This window comes from Protomyctophum parallelum, assembly GCF_964188405.1.
Source record: "Protomyctophum parallelum genome assembly, chromosome: 14".
Lineage (NCBI taxonomy): Eukaryota > Metazoa > Chordata > Actinopteri > Myctophiformes > Myctophidae > Protomyctophum > Protomyctophum parallelum.
In genome coordinates, this window is record NC_139709.1 from 18,372,354 (window position 1) to 18,390,393 (window position 18,040).

General features: G+C 44.4%; 1 protein-coding gene across 1 annotated transcript in view; it reads left to right on the forward strand.

Annotated features, from left to right (window-relative positions):
- Window positions 1-18,040, forward strand: part of atp1a2a (ATPase Na+/K+ transporting subunit alpha 2a) — a 68,742-nt gene that overhangs the window by 47,111 nt on the left and 3,591 nt on the right. The window contains exons 17-22 of the mRNA XM_083781403.1: window positions 34-202; window positions 1,616-1,770; window positions 9,943-10,066; window positions 15,160-15,305; window positions 16,345-16,475; window positions 16,916-17,017. Of these exons, the coding sequence (XP_083637529.1) occupies window positions 34-202; window positions 1,616-1,770; window positions 9,943-10,066; window positions 15,160-15,305; window positions 16,345-16,475; window positions 16,916-17,017 (827 nt within the window). The remainder of the gene's footprint in view (window positions 1-33; window positions 203-1,615; window positions 1,771-9,942; window positions 10,067-15,159; window positions 15,306-16,344; window positions 16,476-16,915; window positions 17,018-18,040) is intronic.

Here is an 18,040-nt window from a genome sequence, read left to right on the forward strand (position 1 = left end):
TCCCGGGGTCCGTCTGCCCCTCCCCTCACGCAGGGCGCCATCGTGGCGGTGACGGGCGACGGGGTCAACGACTCTCCTGCCCTGAAGAAGGCTGACATCGGGGTCGCCATGGGGATCGCTGGCTCCGACGTGTCCAAGCAAGCGGCTGACATGATCCTCCTGGATGACAACTTCGCCTCTATCGTCACCGGAGTGGAGGAGGGTGAGGAATGGGGGGGGGGTTGAAGAGAGGAGGAGGGGGGGGGGGGGGTCAGAGGGTGGTGTGTTGCGGAAGGATGAGAAGAGAGAGAGGAGGAGGGGGGGTTGAAGAGAGGAGGAGGGGGGGGGGGGGGGCCAGAGGTTGGTGTGTTGCGGAAGGATGAGAAGAGAGAGAGGAGGAGGGGGGGGGGGGGGGGGGGGGGTTTGAAGAGAGGAGGAGGGGGGGGGGGGTCAGAGGGTGGTGTGTTGCGGAAGGATGAGGGGAGAGAGGAGGGGGGGGGGGTTGAAGAGCAGTGGTGGAAAACATACTTAAGTAAAAGTATTACAAGTAAAAGTCTGGATTTCAAAACAGTATTGGCATCAAAATGTACTTTTACCAAAAGTAAAAGTACTCAAAATGTACTGCAGAATGTCTCAACTCAAGTTGTATACAAAACAATGATAAAAGATAATTTGAAAGAGCTTGTAAGATCGGCTATTTTCAAATGGAATGTATAACTAAAGTTTTCAAAAGAAGTGGAGTATACAATACTTGGACAAAGTACAAATACCTCAAAATTTTACTTATTGTAAGTACACATAGATTAAAGTTCTCCGTTTCCACGACTGATTTCAGTCATTTGGATTCCATAGAAGCCAGCGTGTCTTCTGGGAGAGCATGTTGCGCACCGAAAATAGCCGATCTACAAGCTCACAACGCTTGCAGTGCAATGTTTTGGAGCATCTTCCAGGAAATCTGAGTGGTCTCAGAAATGTCATGATGTCTAGAGCTGGTCTGCCTAAAACATTTTTAGCCTTGAGGTTTTATCTTTGCTTTATTCCATGAGTACAGTACTTACAGTAAATGTACTTACTATATCCAGCGCTGTTGAAGAAAGGGTCAGAGGGTGCTGTAGAGGAATGAGGAGTGATGGAGAGGCTTAAGGCGAGGAGGGAGGACTTAAAGGAGGAAAGAAGGAATGAAAGAAGATATGAAAGGGAGTTAAGGCGGTATGGCAGTTTATGAAATATAAGGGATTTAATCAGTGGGTTTTTCAACTGGATATATCATTATATACTGTGTGTATGTACAGTATGTCTTCTAGTCTTTTCACACACACACACACACACACACCCACACGCACATGCACACGCACACGCACACACACACACACACACACACACACACACACACACACACACACACACACACACACACACACACACACACACACACACACACACACACACACAAACAAATTAACCTAAATGTCAACCAGCCAACCCTGCTCAGGAAATTGAAAAAATAACCTGCTGCGTTCCAATGGATCCAACATGTATAGTCACAACACTTGTTAATACCTTTCCACGGTTCCCCCCCCCTCCCTCTCTCTCTCTCTCTCTCTCTCTCTCTCTCTCTCCATCTCTGCTCCCACAGGCCGTCTGATCTTTGATAACCTGAAGAAGTCCATCGCCTACACCCTGACTAGCAACATCCCTGAGATCTCTCCATTCCTCCTCTTCATCCTCGCCAGCGTTCCCCTCCCTCTGGGAACCGTTACCATCCTCTGTATCGACCTGGGCACCGACATGGTGAGAACTGAGGCCTGCATGCACGCTGCCGACACGCACTCATAACAAGCCCTCCACTTATAACACTGGATGTGCCATCGACCGCTATCTGTTCCCTTTGGTCTCCAATCTCCTGTGTTCCCTTCCTATCTGATCCATGTTGTGCGCCACGCACGCATCTCTGTGTGTGTGCATTTGAGGCTGTGTGTGTGTGTGTGTGTGTGTGTGTGTGTGTGTGTGTGTGTGTGTGTGTGTGTGAGAGAGAGAGTGGAAACCTTGTATGTCAAAAACCGTAGCTTTTCAGGAAATGGAGGAAAAATTACCTTTGTACCAATATAGTTATTATTTAGTCACACAAGCTCCTCTTAATACTATAACTTTCTATAAACCCACCACTTTAAAGCTGCCGTCCCTATAGACATGTCATTAATAGGTGAAAACGTTAAAAAAATAGGCCTAAAAAATCAGGCCTACATGCTCACAACACGATGCGTTGTGAGCTTACTGTATAGGTTGGCTATTTTCCACTGGCCCACAGGTTTGTCTGGGGGTATCACCACGGTGTGTAGAGACATACGAGGGCGTTTGATAAATGTCACTTGTTGACATTTGTGCAGCCATAACCTTTATTTTACAAACGTAAACATTGACACCGCTGCTGTAGTCGTATTTCATACCACCCAGCAGTACATGAGCTGAGCAGCAATATATGTTTTTTATCCTGCTCCATAATGCCAGCTTGATTTTTCTTATGGCTCTGCAGCTGTGTGAGGCATGCCTCGCGGTTATATCTCCCCCCCTCCCAACACCGCAGCGAAAACGTTTTGAAGGGAAGCGTCAACAGTCCACTCCACTTTGTGGTGCTGTCGTGAATTCTTTTGAAAAATATGAAAGACGGGAGACGAGAGAGAGAGTGTAGAGGAGGAGAGGATCTAGTCAGAGAAGAGAGTGTAGAGGAGGAGATGATCTAGTCAGAGAAGAGGCATGTGATCCATGCCAACAGTGATGGGCGTGACCTCGCCACAGCACTACCGCTTAATGGTGGCACCATTAGCATAAGGCAGGTGCGCCTTTAACCCAATAAGATCTGATAAGAGGCAGATACAAAAAAGATTTGAGTTAAAAAGATTTGCAAAAAATATATATATATTAAAAAAAAAAAGCCAGATCTACCAACAGCTTTGAAAACCAATGTGATGTGTCTTGAGTGTACAGGGTTTGATGAGGTCAGATCAACATATGGAATGTCAGAACAGGTCAGCTCCATATATGGAGATCTAAGGGTGGCAGTGTCTTGAGTGTACAGGGTTTGATGAGGGCCCAGGTTGGGCCGGGCCTTAATGTTCAGGCCTGTTGAGAACTCTAGTTTTCGCCGGCTACTGGGCACGGCTTCACTAATAGAGTTTAATAGAGTTTAAATGGACAGGTATCAGTCAAAAGGGAGCCATCAAAGAGGAAGGATTGATGGGGAAGGATCAACATATGGAATGTCAGATCAGGTCAGCTGCATATATGAAGATCTATTTTAAGGGTTTGCGGTTTGAGGTCAGATGTAGAGTTGCTGGCCAATATTGATGACATCAGGGATCTCCATATATGGACTTAATATTGATGATATCCATCCCAGATGATGTCACGTGATGTCACGAGAGTGACCAACCAACCAAACAACACAGAGACGGGAAATGCACAATTGCACGATTATTACAACAATCTAAAATTACACAGATGCTTTCCCGGATTGAATGGGTTAAGTAACATTAAAAAATAATACCTAGATGGAACAGTGTCCTGGAAACAGCCCTTTATCCAAAGAGTCTACTTTGAAAAGAATCACAGTGGAATATATTTTTTCTTGGCTCACTGCCAACATGGGTTTGATGCAGAGAGAGAGAGAGAGTTCTGTGTTACTGTCTCCTCTCTCTCTTCCTTGTCGGTGTCATTTCCAATCCCACTACACTCCAAATGTATTCCTGATGGTGTCAAAAGCAACTTGCAGAGACAAGCTGCTTTTCGTGGACAGGCACACTCTGTCACCGTTAAAATGAAAGCGAAGACAAAAGACTGTATATGAGACACATTATCTCTTCATTCCGTTTCTAACAGCGTTAAGCTTCATCTGACTTACTCTGCATTCTAAATGAACGCAGTCTCCCATAAGACAAACCTAAAATCACATCAGTGTTAGACACAAAGTAGAAGGAAATGAATGTTCTGTATTAAACATGGACTGCATAAGCATGAGCTAGTAAAAAATACGTGTTTAATGAATTGACCATATATAGTTTATTGCTGGGGAAACCCCTACAGCTTATGTAAAAAAATCCTCTCTGCTGTCTATATGGAAGCGTTCCACATTTAGTCTGGCGACATCAAAGACGAGATTCTGTATGTTTCTAGCTAGCGGGGAGAGATTTATATAAATGTTTATATAAGCAATGGAAGATCATAAGGAGTGTAATATGCTCATTTTTGGGTCGAGATTTTTTGCTTTTAAGATAACTGGTTTGATGTTCAAAAGCATCACCTTTTATTGCGTACAAAACGTTTTCTTGAAAGTGCACCCAAACGCTGTGTAAGAAGGAGGGACATAATAGAAATCTCCATAATTCATACTCTGGCTTTGAATGAAATTAGATGGTTGCAGCTGTTATATTATTATGCTGTTACATTATGAGTCTGTTGTGAGTAGGGGACGTTTTCAACATGCTCTTCAACACTTTGCCACAAGTTAATAACCACTAGTCCACACCCAGACTTGGGGCCAGTGGTGTAAAGTAACTAAGTACATTTACTTAAGTACTGTACTTACAGTAAGTACAATTTTGAGGTATTTGTACTTTACTTTAGTATTTCCAATTTCCAATACTTTTACTTCTACTCCACTCCATCTCGGATCCAAATTGTACTTTTACTCCACAATTATTTGCAAATGTTAGTTAAGCCTGCTAGTTACTTTGTAGATTTTGATTGTTATTACAAAACATGCATTAACCACTTCAGAAATATACATTTTAGCCATTTGAAAATCGCCGATTTACAAGCTTGTGACGCATTGGCAAGCTTGTTAATTATTATTTTTAGACATTCGAAAACTTGAAATGAGAATTTATTCATTCCGATTTTCACTTGTAACAGACTATTTCTACACTGCAGTATTGATACTTTTACTTAAGTACAAAATGTGAGTGCTTTTTCCAACACTGCTTGGGACCGCAACCATGACTAACTAGCCTGGTTTGGCCAGACACAGCGTGGATTCACCATGACTAACTAGCCTGGTCTGGCCAGACACAGCGTGGATTCACCATGACTAACTAGCCTGGTCTGGCCAGACACAGCGTGGATTCACCATGACTAACTAACTAGCCTGGTCTGGCCAGACACAGCGTGGATTCACCATGACTAACTAACTAGCCTGGTCTGGCCAAACACAGCGTGGATTCACCATGACTAACTAGCCTGGTTTGGCCAGACACAGCGTGGATTCACTCACGCTCCTGCCTGGTGGGGGGAAGTGGATTCACTCACGCTCCTGCCTGGTGGGGGGAAGCGTAAGTGGATCCACGACCATCAGTATGGCCAAAGCCAGGCTAATGACTAACTACAGAGCCCATAGTCCGTAAGAAAACATGTGAACAAACAGTTAAAAGGTTTGAAATGTTGATCAGTGTTGCTGTCCAAGTTCAGATCGATTGACCAACCCACTATGGAGAAAAATGAATGAGAATAAGTAAGTCTCCATCCATCCACAGATTGGTCGTTTTGTCACTGTAGCCTGCTGAGTGCTATTGTGGCTTCTTGCCGACACAATTGATGAGACGGCTTTGGAATTAAAGCGTCTGTGCTTTATTGACTGCACACACACACACACACACACACACACACACACACACACACACACACACACACGCACCTGAACAACAACAGGATTATATCGGTGGGTCAAGTCTAACCTTGCTGGGTCCAGAGCTTGCCGTGCGTTTAAATCAAAGTCCTTATCAACATTTTCTGTATCAGGGCCCACTTGAAAAGTGTTTGCAGCCCCCCCATCTGACCACTCCAATTTCGTCGCCGCCATTACCCAATTCAGCCACTGCCCGAAAATTACGAATATACGTGGGAACTTGCTCTGTCCCTTAATGGTATTTTGGTCAAGCGTCACCCGCTATTGATTTTGCCGACACTGTAATTGCGCCTAGAGGTGTGGTCATGGGCGTGTTGGCACGCTTTCCCCTAAATTGCTATTTTGGTCACACACATTTGGGAAAGTGACAGTGGAGTTTAAAACCACCCGTAACTTAGACCTGTAAGCCGTGCCAAATTAGTTTGGAAGAGCGTCACGCGCTGCACGAATTTCGTAGTTTACATCGTACTTTGAATTTAAAAAAATGAGCTTCTTGGCTCTGTGCTGGTGGAGAAAGAAAATAAGAACGGTACAAGGGGGGTGGGGGGGGTCCAGCACAAGTGAGACTTCAACACTCAACAACAACACTCTTCCATGGGCTATAGACCGTAGGCTATGAAGCAATATAGCACTAACGGGCAACGGATAAGGGATCTCTTAAAGGCAATGGCACGTGGACTGGTGATTAGTTTAATTATTGTAACACCCAAACCACACCTATAAAGGTAACCAAAATACCAACGTTAGTGTGGGAACACCCCTTCCCCACTGCTAAATCCCAAAACAGTGTATTTAGAAAGATCAGACGAAAATGGAGCCCATAGTGTTTTGCCAGTTAGTTGGTGGCCCTCCCGTGGATCCTGGCCCACAGGTTGAGAAACACTACTGTAGACGTTTGTGCGTTTATGCGTTCGTTTGTGTGTGCGTGCACAGCCCATAGCCCGAGTTTAGCGCCCTACTAAAGAGGATAGAATTATACATGTATACAATTATACATTTGGAAAACACCTGCCGATCAATGAACTTTGGCACAGCTCCCATGAAACACTCCCATCGTTTCCACACACCGCAAGCGCCCAAATCATGCACACCACCCTTTATACCACCCAATGAACCCATCTGTCCAAGCTGTGGCACCGCCAGCGTGACCACTACAGCTTCCATAGCCCATGGCAAAAGACATTACAATAAACAGATTCAGGGAAAAGTGAAAAATCTACTCCCTCAACTCCGTACCACATGCCAGTCACTGGTCAATGCCCATGATCAAGTTCAGATGATTGATAGGTCAAACCACGAGGGGTGTGTCTGTGGGGGGGGGGGGGGTCATCCAATGACACTGGATCCAATGTCACCGGATGACAGAATGACAATCCATTGTCATTTTACCAGGGGTCATCAACTTGTCTGTGCACAGACAAATGTGGCAAAGATTTGATTCCTTACACACCATTCAAAATTTCTTTTTTTGATAATAACACCGAATTACTAAATGTCAAATCCCCAGGTTTTCTTCTGAATTTGTATGACACTGACTGTACTGTACTGTCATATATACCACTAGTACTAATGGTTCTCAAATGTTTTATTTGCAAGGATCCCCGTAACTCAGAGATGTACAAATGGGTCCATTTGGTTCCATTTGTACACTTTCAGATGTACAGAGCTGTTATGGTCATTCAGGGATATCTCTTTGTGTTTCTGATAATTGTCCGTCCACTCATTTTGTATGTCCGTGGCACAAATGAAAAAAATGTCCACCACAAGCCAGCACGGCGATGACCCTTGAATTTTACAGTAGGCGATATTGTAGTAGGATTCTCAGTGCAAATATTCCATAAAATAAACAAATATCTAAGAAACGTAAGGACTTAATAGACTTGTCCTTGTGAGGTCTGAGGAACCATTACATGCAGTAAGCTTTCTCTGCCGCCATCGCTGCTCCTGCAGTTGTTAACAGCTTGTTAACAGCTTAGTTTGGCTCTAGGCTACAGGCTGCAGGGCCATGCAGAGATCTATCGGTGACAGCTAGGCTTTGAGTGAGTTATGAGTATTTATAGCAGGTGCTATACTCAGTGGAAAAGGCTAGCTGCAAAACATGTGCTATCCATGTTATAGATGTAGCATCGTTTTAAAAGGGGAGACATTAGATTTGAGAATTGGGATGCCGTGGAATTCCTTGCTCTCACACACTTTTCTCTCTCCCTCTCTCATGTGTGCTCTCTCTCTCTCTCTCTCTCTCTCTCTCTCTCTCTCTCTCTCTCTCTCTCTCTCTCTCTCTCTCTCTCTCATACACACACAGGCACAGCTCTCGTGCTCTCCACACAAAGCTGGGTATTCACTATATATGCTGACTGCTAGATTATTCTCCCCCGTCATACATCATACTCTACATTCTCTTTATGATGTTGTTTTAGCCTGTAATATTATTAGTTAGCACCATGCGGAGCAAATTATGTCTCACTAACATGATTGCACACAATACATGACTTTAAAATGCTGAGTGTTCATTTAATTGTAACAGACTAATTATCAGAACATGGAGTAAAAGTGGTGGTATTAGGGCTTGTTTGTTTGCATGTGCCTCGACGGAGCGGAGCGATAGAATATCTGCTACAGTATCTGTGTGCCGGTTTTGGTGAGTCGGTCTGGGCCAAATGTCAGGGCCGAATGTTTTGACCCAGTCCAGCCCTGACGGACACCTTTCAGGTCCATTTGTACACTCTGACTTAACACCACTTGAGACCTATAATATATATATATATTATATATATATATACAGTATATATATATATATATATATAATACCCCCATTGACCAGAGTCTAAACTAGACCTACACCAAATCCCTCCTTCTACACCAAAGAAATCTATAATCTCAGGTCTGCAATAGTCCTGTATATAACAGCTTGTAGATCTTCTATTTTGTCTGAATGTTCACTCCAGAATAGGTACACTAGGCGTCGTCACGCTGTTCAATGTCAACACTCATCATTTTACAGTGCAGGACATTTTGCTCTTTGCTATTCAGTTGGTTTCGGTCTGGACTCCAGACCAAAACAAACTGAACTTTGTCACATAGTGGCTGTCACGTTGGGTGAGGTCCCCACCCCTAAATCCTACCTAAATCCCACAGATTTCCTCCCATAAGTCACATATATTGCTCTGCTGCTCGCCTGCCAAAGCCCTGCCGATATATAGACTGAAATATTATGAATCATGTCTGGGAATCTTTCCCCGTCTGTCTCTCGTATGGTGTCTCTCTCTCTCATGCTCTGTCTCTCACCCATCCTCTAGAGATTTCCATGCTCTCTCTCTCTCTCTCTCTCTCTCTCTCTGTGTCTGTCTCTCCTCCCTTCATCTGCACAGTAATTGAGAGCTGAAATGTGTTGTGAGCTCAGTGTTCATTTCCAGAACAGTGCGTCCTATGTCCGTCTATTCTTGGAAACGAACAGTGTGAGTGTTAGGCGGACGCAGTCTAAAGAGATTTTGTAGCCTTCCAATATACTTGCATACCATATGTTAGCTTTTTTTTAAAGATTGATAATGTTTAATGTTTAGAAACATAAATCAGATGTGCCATATGTTTTAATTCTAACCAATCCAATCATTTCGTAACAGTAGGTTAATCTCATTACGGGGAGAGAAATGATGATATGTAAATGCTCGCCATTCTTCTGCAATAACACCAGCTGTGTTAGTTCCTGTACACAGATTGTCCTTAGAAGAACCACATAAGCCCTCTTTTAGAACTTCTGTGCTATGCGATACATTGAGAGCTTGTAGATCTGCTGTTTTTCTGCAATTTGGGAAATACATAGAAATATATATTTTAAATTGTTTGACAGATTAAGAATGGTTATTTTCACATATCTCGTCCCCTCCCCCTCAAAACTAAACTAAAAGAATGGCTGATCTCAAAATAATTTACGTCAAATGTGTCTGAACAAATCTCCAAAAGCTTTTTGTGGAAACACAAACATTAAATGACATTGACAATGAAAGGAAGGTTTACGTCATATGTAGACGAGCAAATTGGCTATTTTGGCATATTTTGAATGAGATGATGTATGATAACAGGTGTGATTATTTACACTTGAATCCTGAAAAGTAACAGTTTTTGACAGGTTTCCGCCGGACAGCGTGATGGACCACAATGGACAACAAGTCCCCTGTGTTATCCTTTTAGCATGACCTTTGACCCTACTACTACCTACTACTGTTAACAATCCTGCTAATAAAATAGAGCTATAACACCCCCCCCCCCCCCCCCCCCCCCTCCTCCAGGTTCCAGCTATCTCATTGGCCTACGAGACGGCGGAGAGTGACATCATGAAACGCCAGCCCAGGAACCCCAAAACGGACAAGCTGGTCAACGAGCGGCTCATCAGCATGGCCTACGGCCAGATAGGTAATAATAATAATAATAATACAGTATACAGAATCAAACGTAAGTATTTAACATTTGTATTAAACAATCTAGCTCCTAGCTGGTCGGTCAGGGAGTGAGTTCCACAGCAGAGGGGCAGCTGTGTAGAAAGCTGGGTCAGCCATGGTGACCGAGGTGGTGCATGGCGCGGACTACGTCTGTCCTCATAAGTCTCCAAGGTCCCCCGAGTTCCCCCCAAGGTCTCAACCCACTGGGCCTCAATTACCCGAGTCCCAGTCGTAAAAATAAATGTTACAGCCGTAAAAATGTCAAATATTGACATTTAACGGACACACCGGTAGTTCCTGTCCAGAGGTGTACCTCCATAAAAGATTAGGTACTTGGAACAGACAGTAAAAGAAGAAAAAAAGAGGAGGAGGGGGGGTTGGGGCAGGGGGGCGTGGGGGGGGGGGTTGAAATTAGGAAGGAGGCGTGAGCCAATATAGGAGGAAATGTTCCAAACTTAAATATTCTGCTTTGACCTTTGCAGCTAATGGAGAGAAAGGACAGTGGAACTACAATAGTTCAGTGTTTCTCAATTGGAGGTACTGTACTAGTTACCCTGAGGTGTACACTTTGGGTACTTCTAGGGGTACTCATCTCATCAACAATTTATCCCGTGTCCATAAGGTAAAATGTATAATCTGGAAACTAGCTTACCCCATTAATTTTTTATACAAGCAAATGCCAATATACTGCAGGCAAGTTGCCTGCTCGCTCACTGCAAAGTTTTTTCCAGGCCTGGCCTGGGAGGAGTTTTTAAAGATGGAGTGCCACGATTTTTTTCCACCCTAAAACATGATAATCAGGTATTATTAAAATATAAGGTGGAAGAACTCTTTCCAAAAAGTGTGCAGTATTTGTTAAAATCATGCTTTTAAGTGGACACGCCCACCAGTTCATTAAGTATGCCTGGTTTGCCTGGTGGGTGGTGATGGGTGGTGATCCACCTGAACTGAAGCCGCACCCACAGCTGTAGTTGTATGATAAAGAAGGAGGGGTTAGGGGAGGGGCTGATAGTGTGATGTCACTATATTGCTGTTTACTTCATTGGCCCGTTTGACTGTCAAGGGTTCAGCCTCCAGGAAGAAACCCTAAATACAAAGTTATTACACCATTGCGCATAAAAACAACTCCAGGGTGTCTAATGAAGTACTGTCACCTCATAGACACATGAAAAACTGGAAAAATACAAAAATTGTGGCACTCCATCTTTAAGTATTAAAGACAAACAAAAAATATATTGTCTTTGTCGGGTGGAAACCTCACCTGTCCAAAACTGTTACTTTTAGGAAGCATGAGCTCAGTTCGGGGCTCTCCCCAGGTTGGCAGAGGAGAGTAGCGCCCAGGATTTCAGCTTAGGTAATTACCGGATGGAAAATGGGTTACAAAATCCTGGGATATTAAAAAAGAAAGAAAAGCTAAGACAGAAAGACCAAAGATTCATCAATATCAGGAAGGATGTTTTGTGCTCGTTCGGTTGTACGTTATTAAAGAAAGTTTGGGAACCAATTTTCCAGTTCATGTTTTGCAGGCCTTGCAGACCTTGATAGATGTCTGAGGAATAAATATGGGCTGAGCAGTTAGTTAAAAAATCATGAGCTGGCCCAATTTCATAGGCTATTAAATAGGTCAAAAGGCTTCATTAGTCCAGGATTGAGGGCTGAATGCAGAATAAAATGACAGTACAGCTCAAATCTACTCCTTGATGTTTGAGATCAATGGTTCTCTGCTGCTTTTTCCTCAATGCTTGTTATTCTGTAGGCCTGTCTAAGCGCTTTTCTGTTCGTGATCGTGACCTTTTCAGTGTGTTCTGCTTTTGGGTCTTGACGGGAGGAAAAAAATACAGCTTTAGAAAAGGCATTTCTTTAAACGTGTTTCTGCATATTTAGTTGTTTGTATACCTTGACATTCTTGGTTTGTGGGTAGGCTGCTGTCCTCGATCAGACATGTGTGTGATTTGTATACAAAATGTACATTTGAAAGAATCTGAAGATGACACTACCCTTGTTTTGTAGCCTACCATACACTAGACTTAGCTGACCGGGGGCCCCATGGCTCAGTACTTGGTCTGCTCCCTTTTCCCCCTCTAATATCTGCATCACCCATTGTAATACTTCTTTCTTTGACTTTATTTCATCCAATACCGCATGTGGAGGGTGTGTGTGTGTGTGTGTGTGTCGTCTTGTATGTGTGCTGCAGCAGCAGCACCAGCGTTCTGTGTAAAGTTACACAAGTGACGTTGTTTGCGTGGAAAGATCTCTGATTTTCACAATGAAGTGTTACCCACTTATTAATTATGTATCGCCCGTCCCCATGAACTTATAAAAGTATATTTTTACCCGTCAAACACGGCCGGATCCATCTGGTATCCGTGGGTACCGGACCTGTTGCAGGTCCTGGCAAGAAATGTGTTAATTAACGTGGACTATTTTCCATAAAGTAAAAGTAAGTAGCCTTGGCGAGCCATGAGGCCCATAGGGCAGGAGCCGATCTCCTGTTTCTGTAGCGTGAGGCAGCTTGATGTACACCCCCTGGACATGACACTAGTATGTCGCAGGGACTTACCCCCAATCCAACCCTTGATGCTGAGTGCCAAGCAGGAAGGCACTGGGTCCCATTTTTAGAGTCTTTGGTATGACCCGGCCGGGGATTGAACTCCAACCTCCCAGTCTCAGGGCGGACACTCTAACCACAAGGCACTGAGCTGGTACTATTTTCCATAGCATACTGTTATTTTATTTTTAGGAATGACTTGTGACAAAAATATGGAGTGAGCTGAACATAGTAGTCCCTGGCACACTGATATACAAACACAATATCAATGACTGCAGCAACCCGATCACTGCCGTAAAGAATGTTGTCATTTCATGTTTCTGCAGACGATGGATAAATTGAATTTCAATGTTTCTGAACAATGTAGACCATGTGGAATCAATTGCCAGAGAAACATGCTGGCATTATTTTACATTTTGCATATGTAGAATGTAGACATGCGGATCATGTCGACTCAATGGAGCATGGCATTAGTTCAGGCAGGCATGGAAGTGGAGTCGGTCTCACGCTGCGCCGCCCCCTTCCAGTCACATTCATACACCCATGATCTATAATGGAACAACTACATGGTCTATTTAAGACCAACTCTTACATGCTCAGCATCTCTTGCCACAACAACCACCACTATGGTGGCTCAGGAGGAGGAAGAATGGCCGCTTGGCTTGGGAATCGGAACGGTTCCCGGATCGATCCCGGGATCCAACTGTGTTACGGTAGCTCTCCGACTCTCTCTCTCTCTCTCTGTGTGTGTGTGTGTGTGTGTGTGTGTGTGTGTGTGTGTGTGTGTGTGTGTGTGTGTGTGTGTGTGTGTGTGTGTGTGAGTGAGAGTGAGTGTGAGTGTGAGAGAGAGAGAAAGTGGAAACCTTGTATGTCGAAAACCGTTGCTTTTCAGGAAATGTCTATGATATCCCTGTAATAACGGTATATGTTTTAATAATATGCCCAAGTCAAGTCTGACATTCTTGCGAATATTTGTTCTGAAACATCGCGGGAGAAGAGCCACACAACTTACTGTACAAGGCATAATAATATCTTTGCAATAATGGTTTTCATGTGGATGAGAGCGTCCTCCTCACTGAAATAAAACCAGGCAAGCATGCAGTCGATAGTGGCCTGAGTCCTGTGTGGTACATACATACTGTAAGCCTGAGTCCTGTGTGGTACATACTGTAAGCCTGAGTCCTGTGTGGTACATACTGTAAGCCTGAGCCCTGTGTGGTACATACTGTAAGCCTGAGTCCTGTGTGGTACATACTGTAAGCCTGAGTCCTGTGTGGTACATACTGTAAGCCTGAGTCCTGTGTGGTACATACTGTAAGCCTGAGTCCTGTGTGGTACATACTGTAAGCCTGAGTCCTGTGTGGTACATACTGTAAGCCTGAGTCCTGTGTGGTACATACTGTAAGCCTGAGTCCTGTGTGGTACATACTGTAAGCCTGAGTCCTGTGTGGTACATACTGTAAGCCTGAGTCCTGTGTGGTACATACTGTAAGCCCGAGTCCTGTGTGGTACATACTGTAAGTCTGAGTCCTGTGTGGTACATACTGTAAGTCTGAGTCCTGTGTGGTACATACTGTAAGCCTGAGTCCTGTGTGGTACATACTGTAAGCCTGAGTCCTGTGTGGTACATACTGTAAGCCTGAGTCCTGTGTGGTACATACTGTAAGCCTGAGTCCTGTGTGGTACATACTGTAAGCCTGAGTCCTGTGTGGTACATACTGTAAGCCTGAGTCCTGTGTGGTACATACTGTAAGCCTGAGTCCTGTGTGGTACATACTGTAAGCCTGAGTCCTGTGTGGTACATACTGTAAGCCCGAGTCCTGTGTGGTACATACTGTAAGCCTGAGTCCTGTGTGGTACATAATGTAAGCCACGCAAGAGCGAGGGGTGTGACAGGGGCCACGCTGTCGACATAAGTGGGAATCAGCTATGATCTATCTTGAAATTGAAATGTGTAGCCTACTACTTGATAATAGGGTTAGTTTTGACATCCACGTCTAGAAATCGTCGCTGTCGGGCAGAAACCTCTCAGAATCAGAATCTATTTAGTTGTCACAGGTTTACAGTTGTAAAACGGTGCATGGGTGAAATTCATTTTTGTGCGAGATCCATTGATTGGAAGAAGATGGAAAGGGCGAAGGGTTATCTTCATGTTTTATTTCGTATATTAATACCCTATACTTGATCACACTACAGTATCACACAAAAGCATCAAAAGTAGCAGAACTGCAAGCTCGAAAGCGTTTTGAGCTAGTCGATCTGCTGCTTTTGCTGTTTATTTTTATTTGAATCCTGAAAAGTAGTTCCATTTTGGGTATAGGTGAGGTTTCCACCCGACAGAGACGATTATGTTGATATGAAGAAATAGAGCAAAAAAGAAAGAATAGAGAAACAAAGTAACAAGAAAACAGGTCAGATATGTCAAACAATGGGCAGTGTAAAATACACTACATAAGGTGCATGATGTCCCCACTAGCACATCCAGTCTTCTAATAGGGTCTCTTTACGTTTCTCTCCAGGCATGTTTCAGGCCCTGAGTGGATTCTTCACCTACTTTGTGATCATGGCAGAGAACGGCTTCCTGCCCCATACCCTGTTGGGAATCCGACTCCAATGGGACGACCGCACTCTCAACGACCTGGAGGACACCTACGGACAGCAATGGGTAAGGGAGGGAACGGAGGAGAGGTTTTTCCCGTCAGCCTGGCAGATCGAGGGAACGGAGGAGAGGTTTTTCCCGTCAGCCTGGCAGATCGAGGGAACGGAGGAGAGGTTTTTCCCGTCAGCCTGGCAGATCGAGCATGCAGACAAAACCTTCCGGGTGCCTGCTCCGTCCGCCATGCAGGCTGACGTGCAGGAAGGAAACCAGAGTGAATCAAAGCAAAGTGAATCAGCAACATTCACTCATCTCTCAGTAACCGTCATTGAAGTGCCCTTGAGCGCTCGCTGAACCCGCCTTGATGGATAAAAAGATATGGATCGATACGCTATAGGCTATACTGTACGAGGTTTGAACACAGGTTGAACATGTCCATTCGGGTACGTTTCACTGTCTTTGGAAAGCATGCTTCACCAGTAACCACTCCCACAACGAGGCCTTGAATTCACTGGGAATATATTTGCCCTTTGTGTTGCATTCCCTCCTATACGGTGGATGAAGTATCCAAAGACGAAGAGAATACTTGATGAACTGAAGAATATAGCGGTCCAGGTAACACTATTTATCCTGGAAGTGTTTTAAAAAGTAAACTTTGAGAGAAGTGTGTTGTTTTGGAAATAATGCGGATATGGAGTGGATGCAATTAAGACACATGGATTCATACTCTGAGAGCTGTGTCGGAGTTTAGAAATAGATTTTAATGGTGGACCCGGCCGGGTATTTTCTATAGTTCAGCAAGTACTTTCTTAGTTTTTTGTATTCTTCATTCATCATGAAGGAATGCAAAACAGACATCAAGGCTTCACAGGGTGAGTACTGAGTAGTTGAAGGAAAAAGCTAAAGTCATTTTGTGATCCTTAAACACTTGAAAGATATGTGAACACCATGCGAGATGCGATTTTGAACATATTTTGAATTAGTCACTGTAGACTCACACTGTAGTGTGTGTGTGTGTGTGTGTGTGTGTGTGTGTGTGTGTGTGTGTGTGTGTGTGTGTGTGTGTGTGTGTGTGTGTGTGTGTGGTGCTGGTGTGTGTCCCCGGCAGACCTATGAGCAGAGGAAGATCATCGAGTTCACTTGCCACACCTCCTTCTTCACCAGCATCGTCATCGTCCAATGGGCTGACCTGGTCATCTGCAAGACCCGGAGGAACTCTGTCTTCCAGCAGGGCATGAAGTGAGAGAGAGGGAGAGAGGGGAGAGAGGGAGAGAGGGGAGAGAGGGGAGAGGGGAGAGGGGGGGGGGACAAGGGATGAAGGTGAGAGAAAGCAGGAGGCATGAAGGCATGGGGGAAAGAATGAGAGAGGGAGAGAGGCAGGCGAAAGAAGAAATAAATCAAAAATAGCAGTTGAGAGCTTGTATATCTGAAACCCTGATTGATTGATACTTGTGTGTGTCGCACACCGAAAATAGCCAATTAACAAGCTCACTGTGCGGCCGTCCTGTGACTCCTGTTACGAGCTTGTAGATCGGCTGTTTACGGTGTGTGCCGACAGACAGACAGGCAACTAAGTATAAATCTGGCTGTAGTATGAAGAGGTGTGGAAAGAGTCGTCTGTCGCTGTCTTCGCACCAAACCAGGACTCATCTCGTCTCTTTATCTTTTTTGTGCTCCAGGAATCGGATCCTGATCTTCGGCCTCTTCGCCGAGACGGCCTTGGCTGCCTTCCTGTCATACTGCCCTGGCATGGATGTCGCCCTGCGCATGTACCCCCTCAAGTACGCACTCACTCCACATGCCCCCCCCCCTCCCCCCACACACACACACACCGGCTCCACCCGACCAAAAAGTAGCCTCTCTTAAAGATCTAACAGGCTGCTATTAAGCCGTCACTCTACGCTCGCAATGAAGTCTGCTCGCATATCTCAGATGTGCCATTGATCTCCGTCCTCAGTATTCGAGAAAGCGCCCGTGCTGGCATTAACTATCTCCGATATATCTTATCTGCTCCTTCCTCTGTGTGCTCACCTGAAACGGTTTGGTTTGAGACTTCACTCTCCTGCGTTGTGTTCTGTCTTTCCCTCTGTCTTTCTGTACACATCCTTTCATTCTCATTTACAGTGCAGTACAGCAGTGGTTCTCAAACATTTTTGACTCAGATCACCCCTGTAAATAACCTTTTCATGCACGGCGGCACCTCTGAATTACATTGTTATTTTATAGCACCTTGCATTCATGTCATATTATTATGTAAATCTTTCCCCCTAAGATGCAGTATATAACAAGGAATATGTAGGAATATCTGTCTCCATTATACGACAGATTTAAAATACAGTAACTGCTTGAACGCCAGCATCCCTGGCCTATACTGCGAGGAACGTTCACCAAAAATAGTAATAATCTACAAGCTCAAGAGTTTGTAGATCTGCTGTTATTGGTGAAGCAAGTTGGTGTACTGTATAGGCTGAAAAGGAATGCACCAAGTACAGTGCAACTCAAGTATTGAGATTCTAAGTGGGTCAAACTGAAGTGATATTGATGAATTACAAATATTATCAAAGTATTCTGAAAGTATTGCATAAGGCACCCAGGGGTGCCACGGCTACCCACTTTGAGAAACCCTCAATTCCATCTCCAGCAACTCCTTTCATTCCCATTTCTATTTAGGTCTTCTTCCCCTCTTTTCCCCACCATTCCTTCCTTGTAAACGAAGCCTGTCTGCCTCTCAAAGGCTGCATTGTTATCCCCCAATATTCAAAAACAGCTGCGGGGGGATTAGTGCAGAGAATACGGGTTCTGAC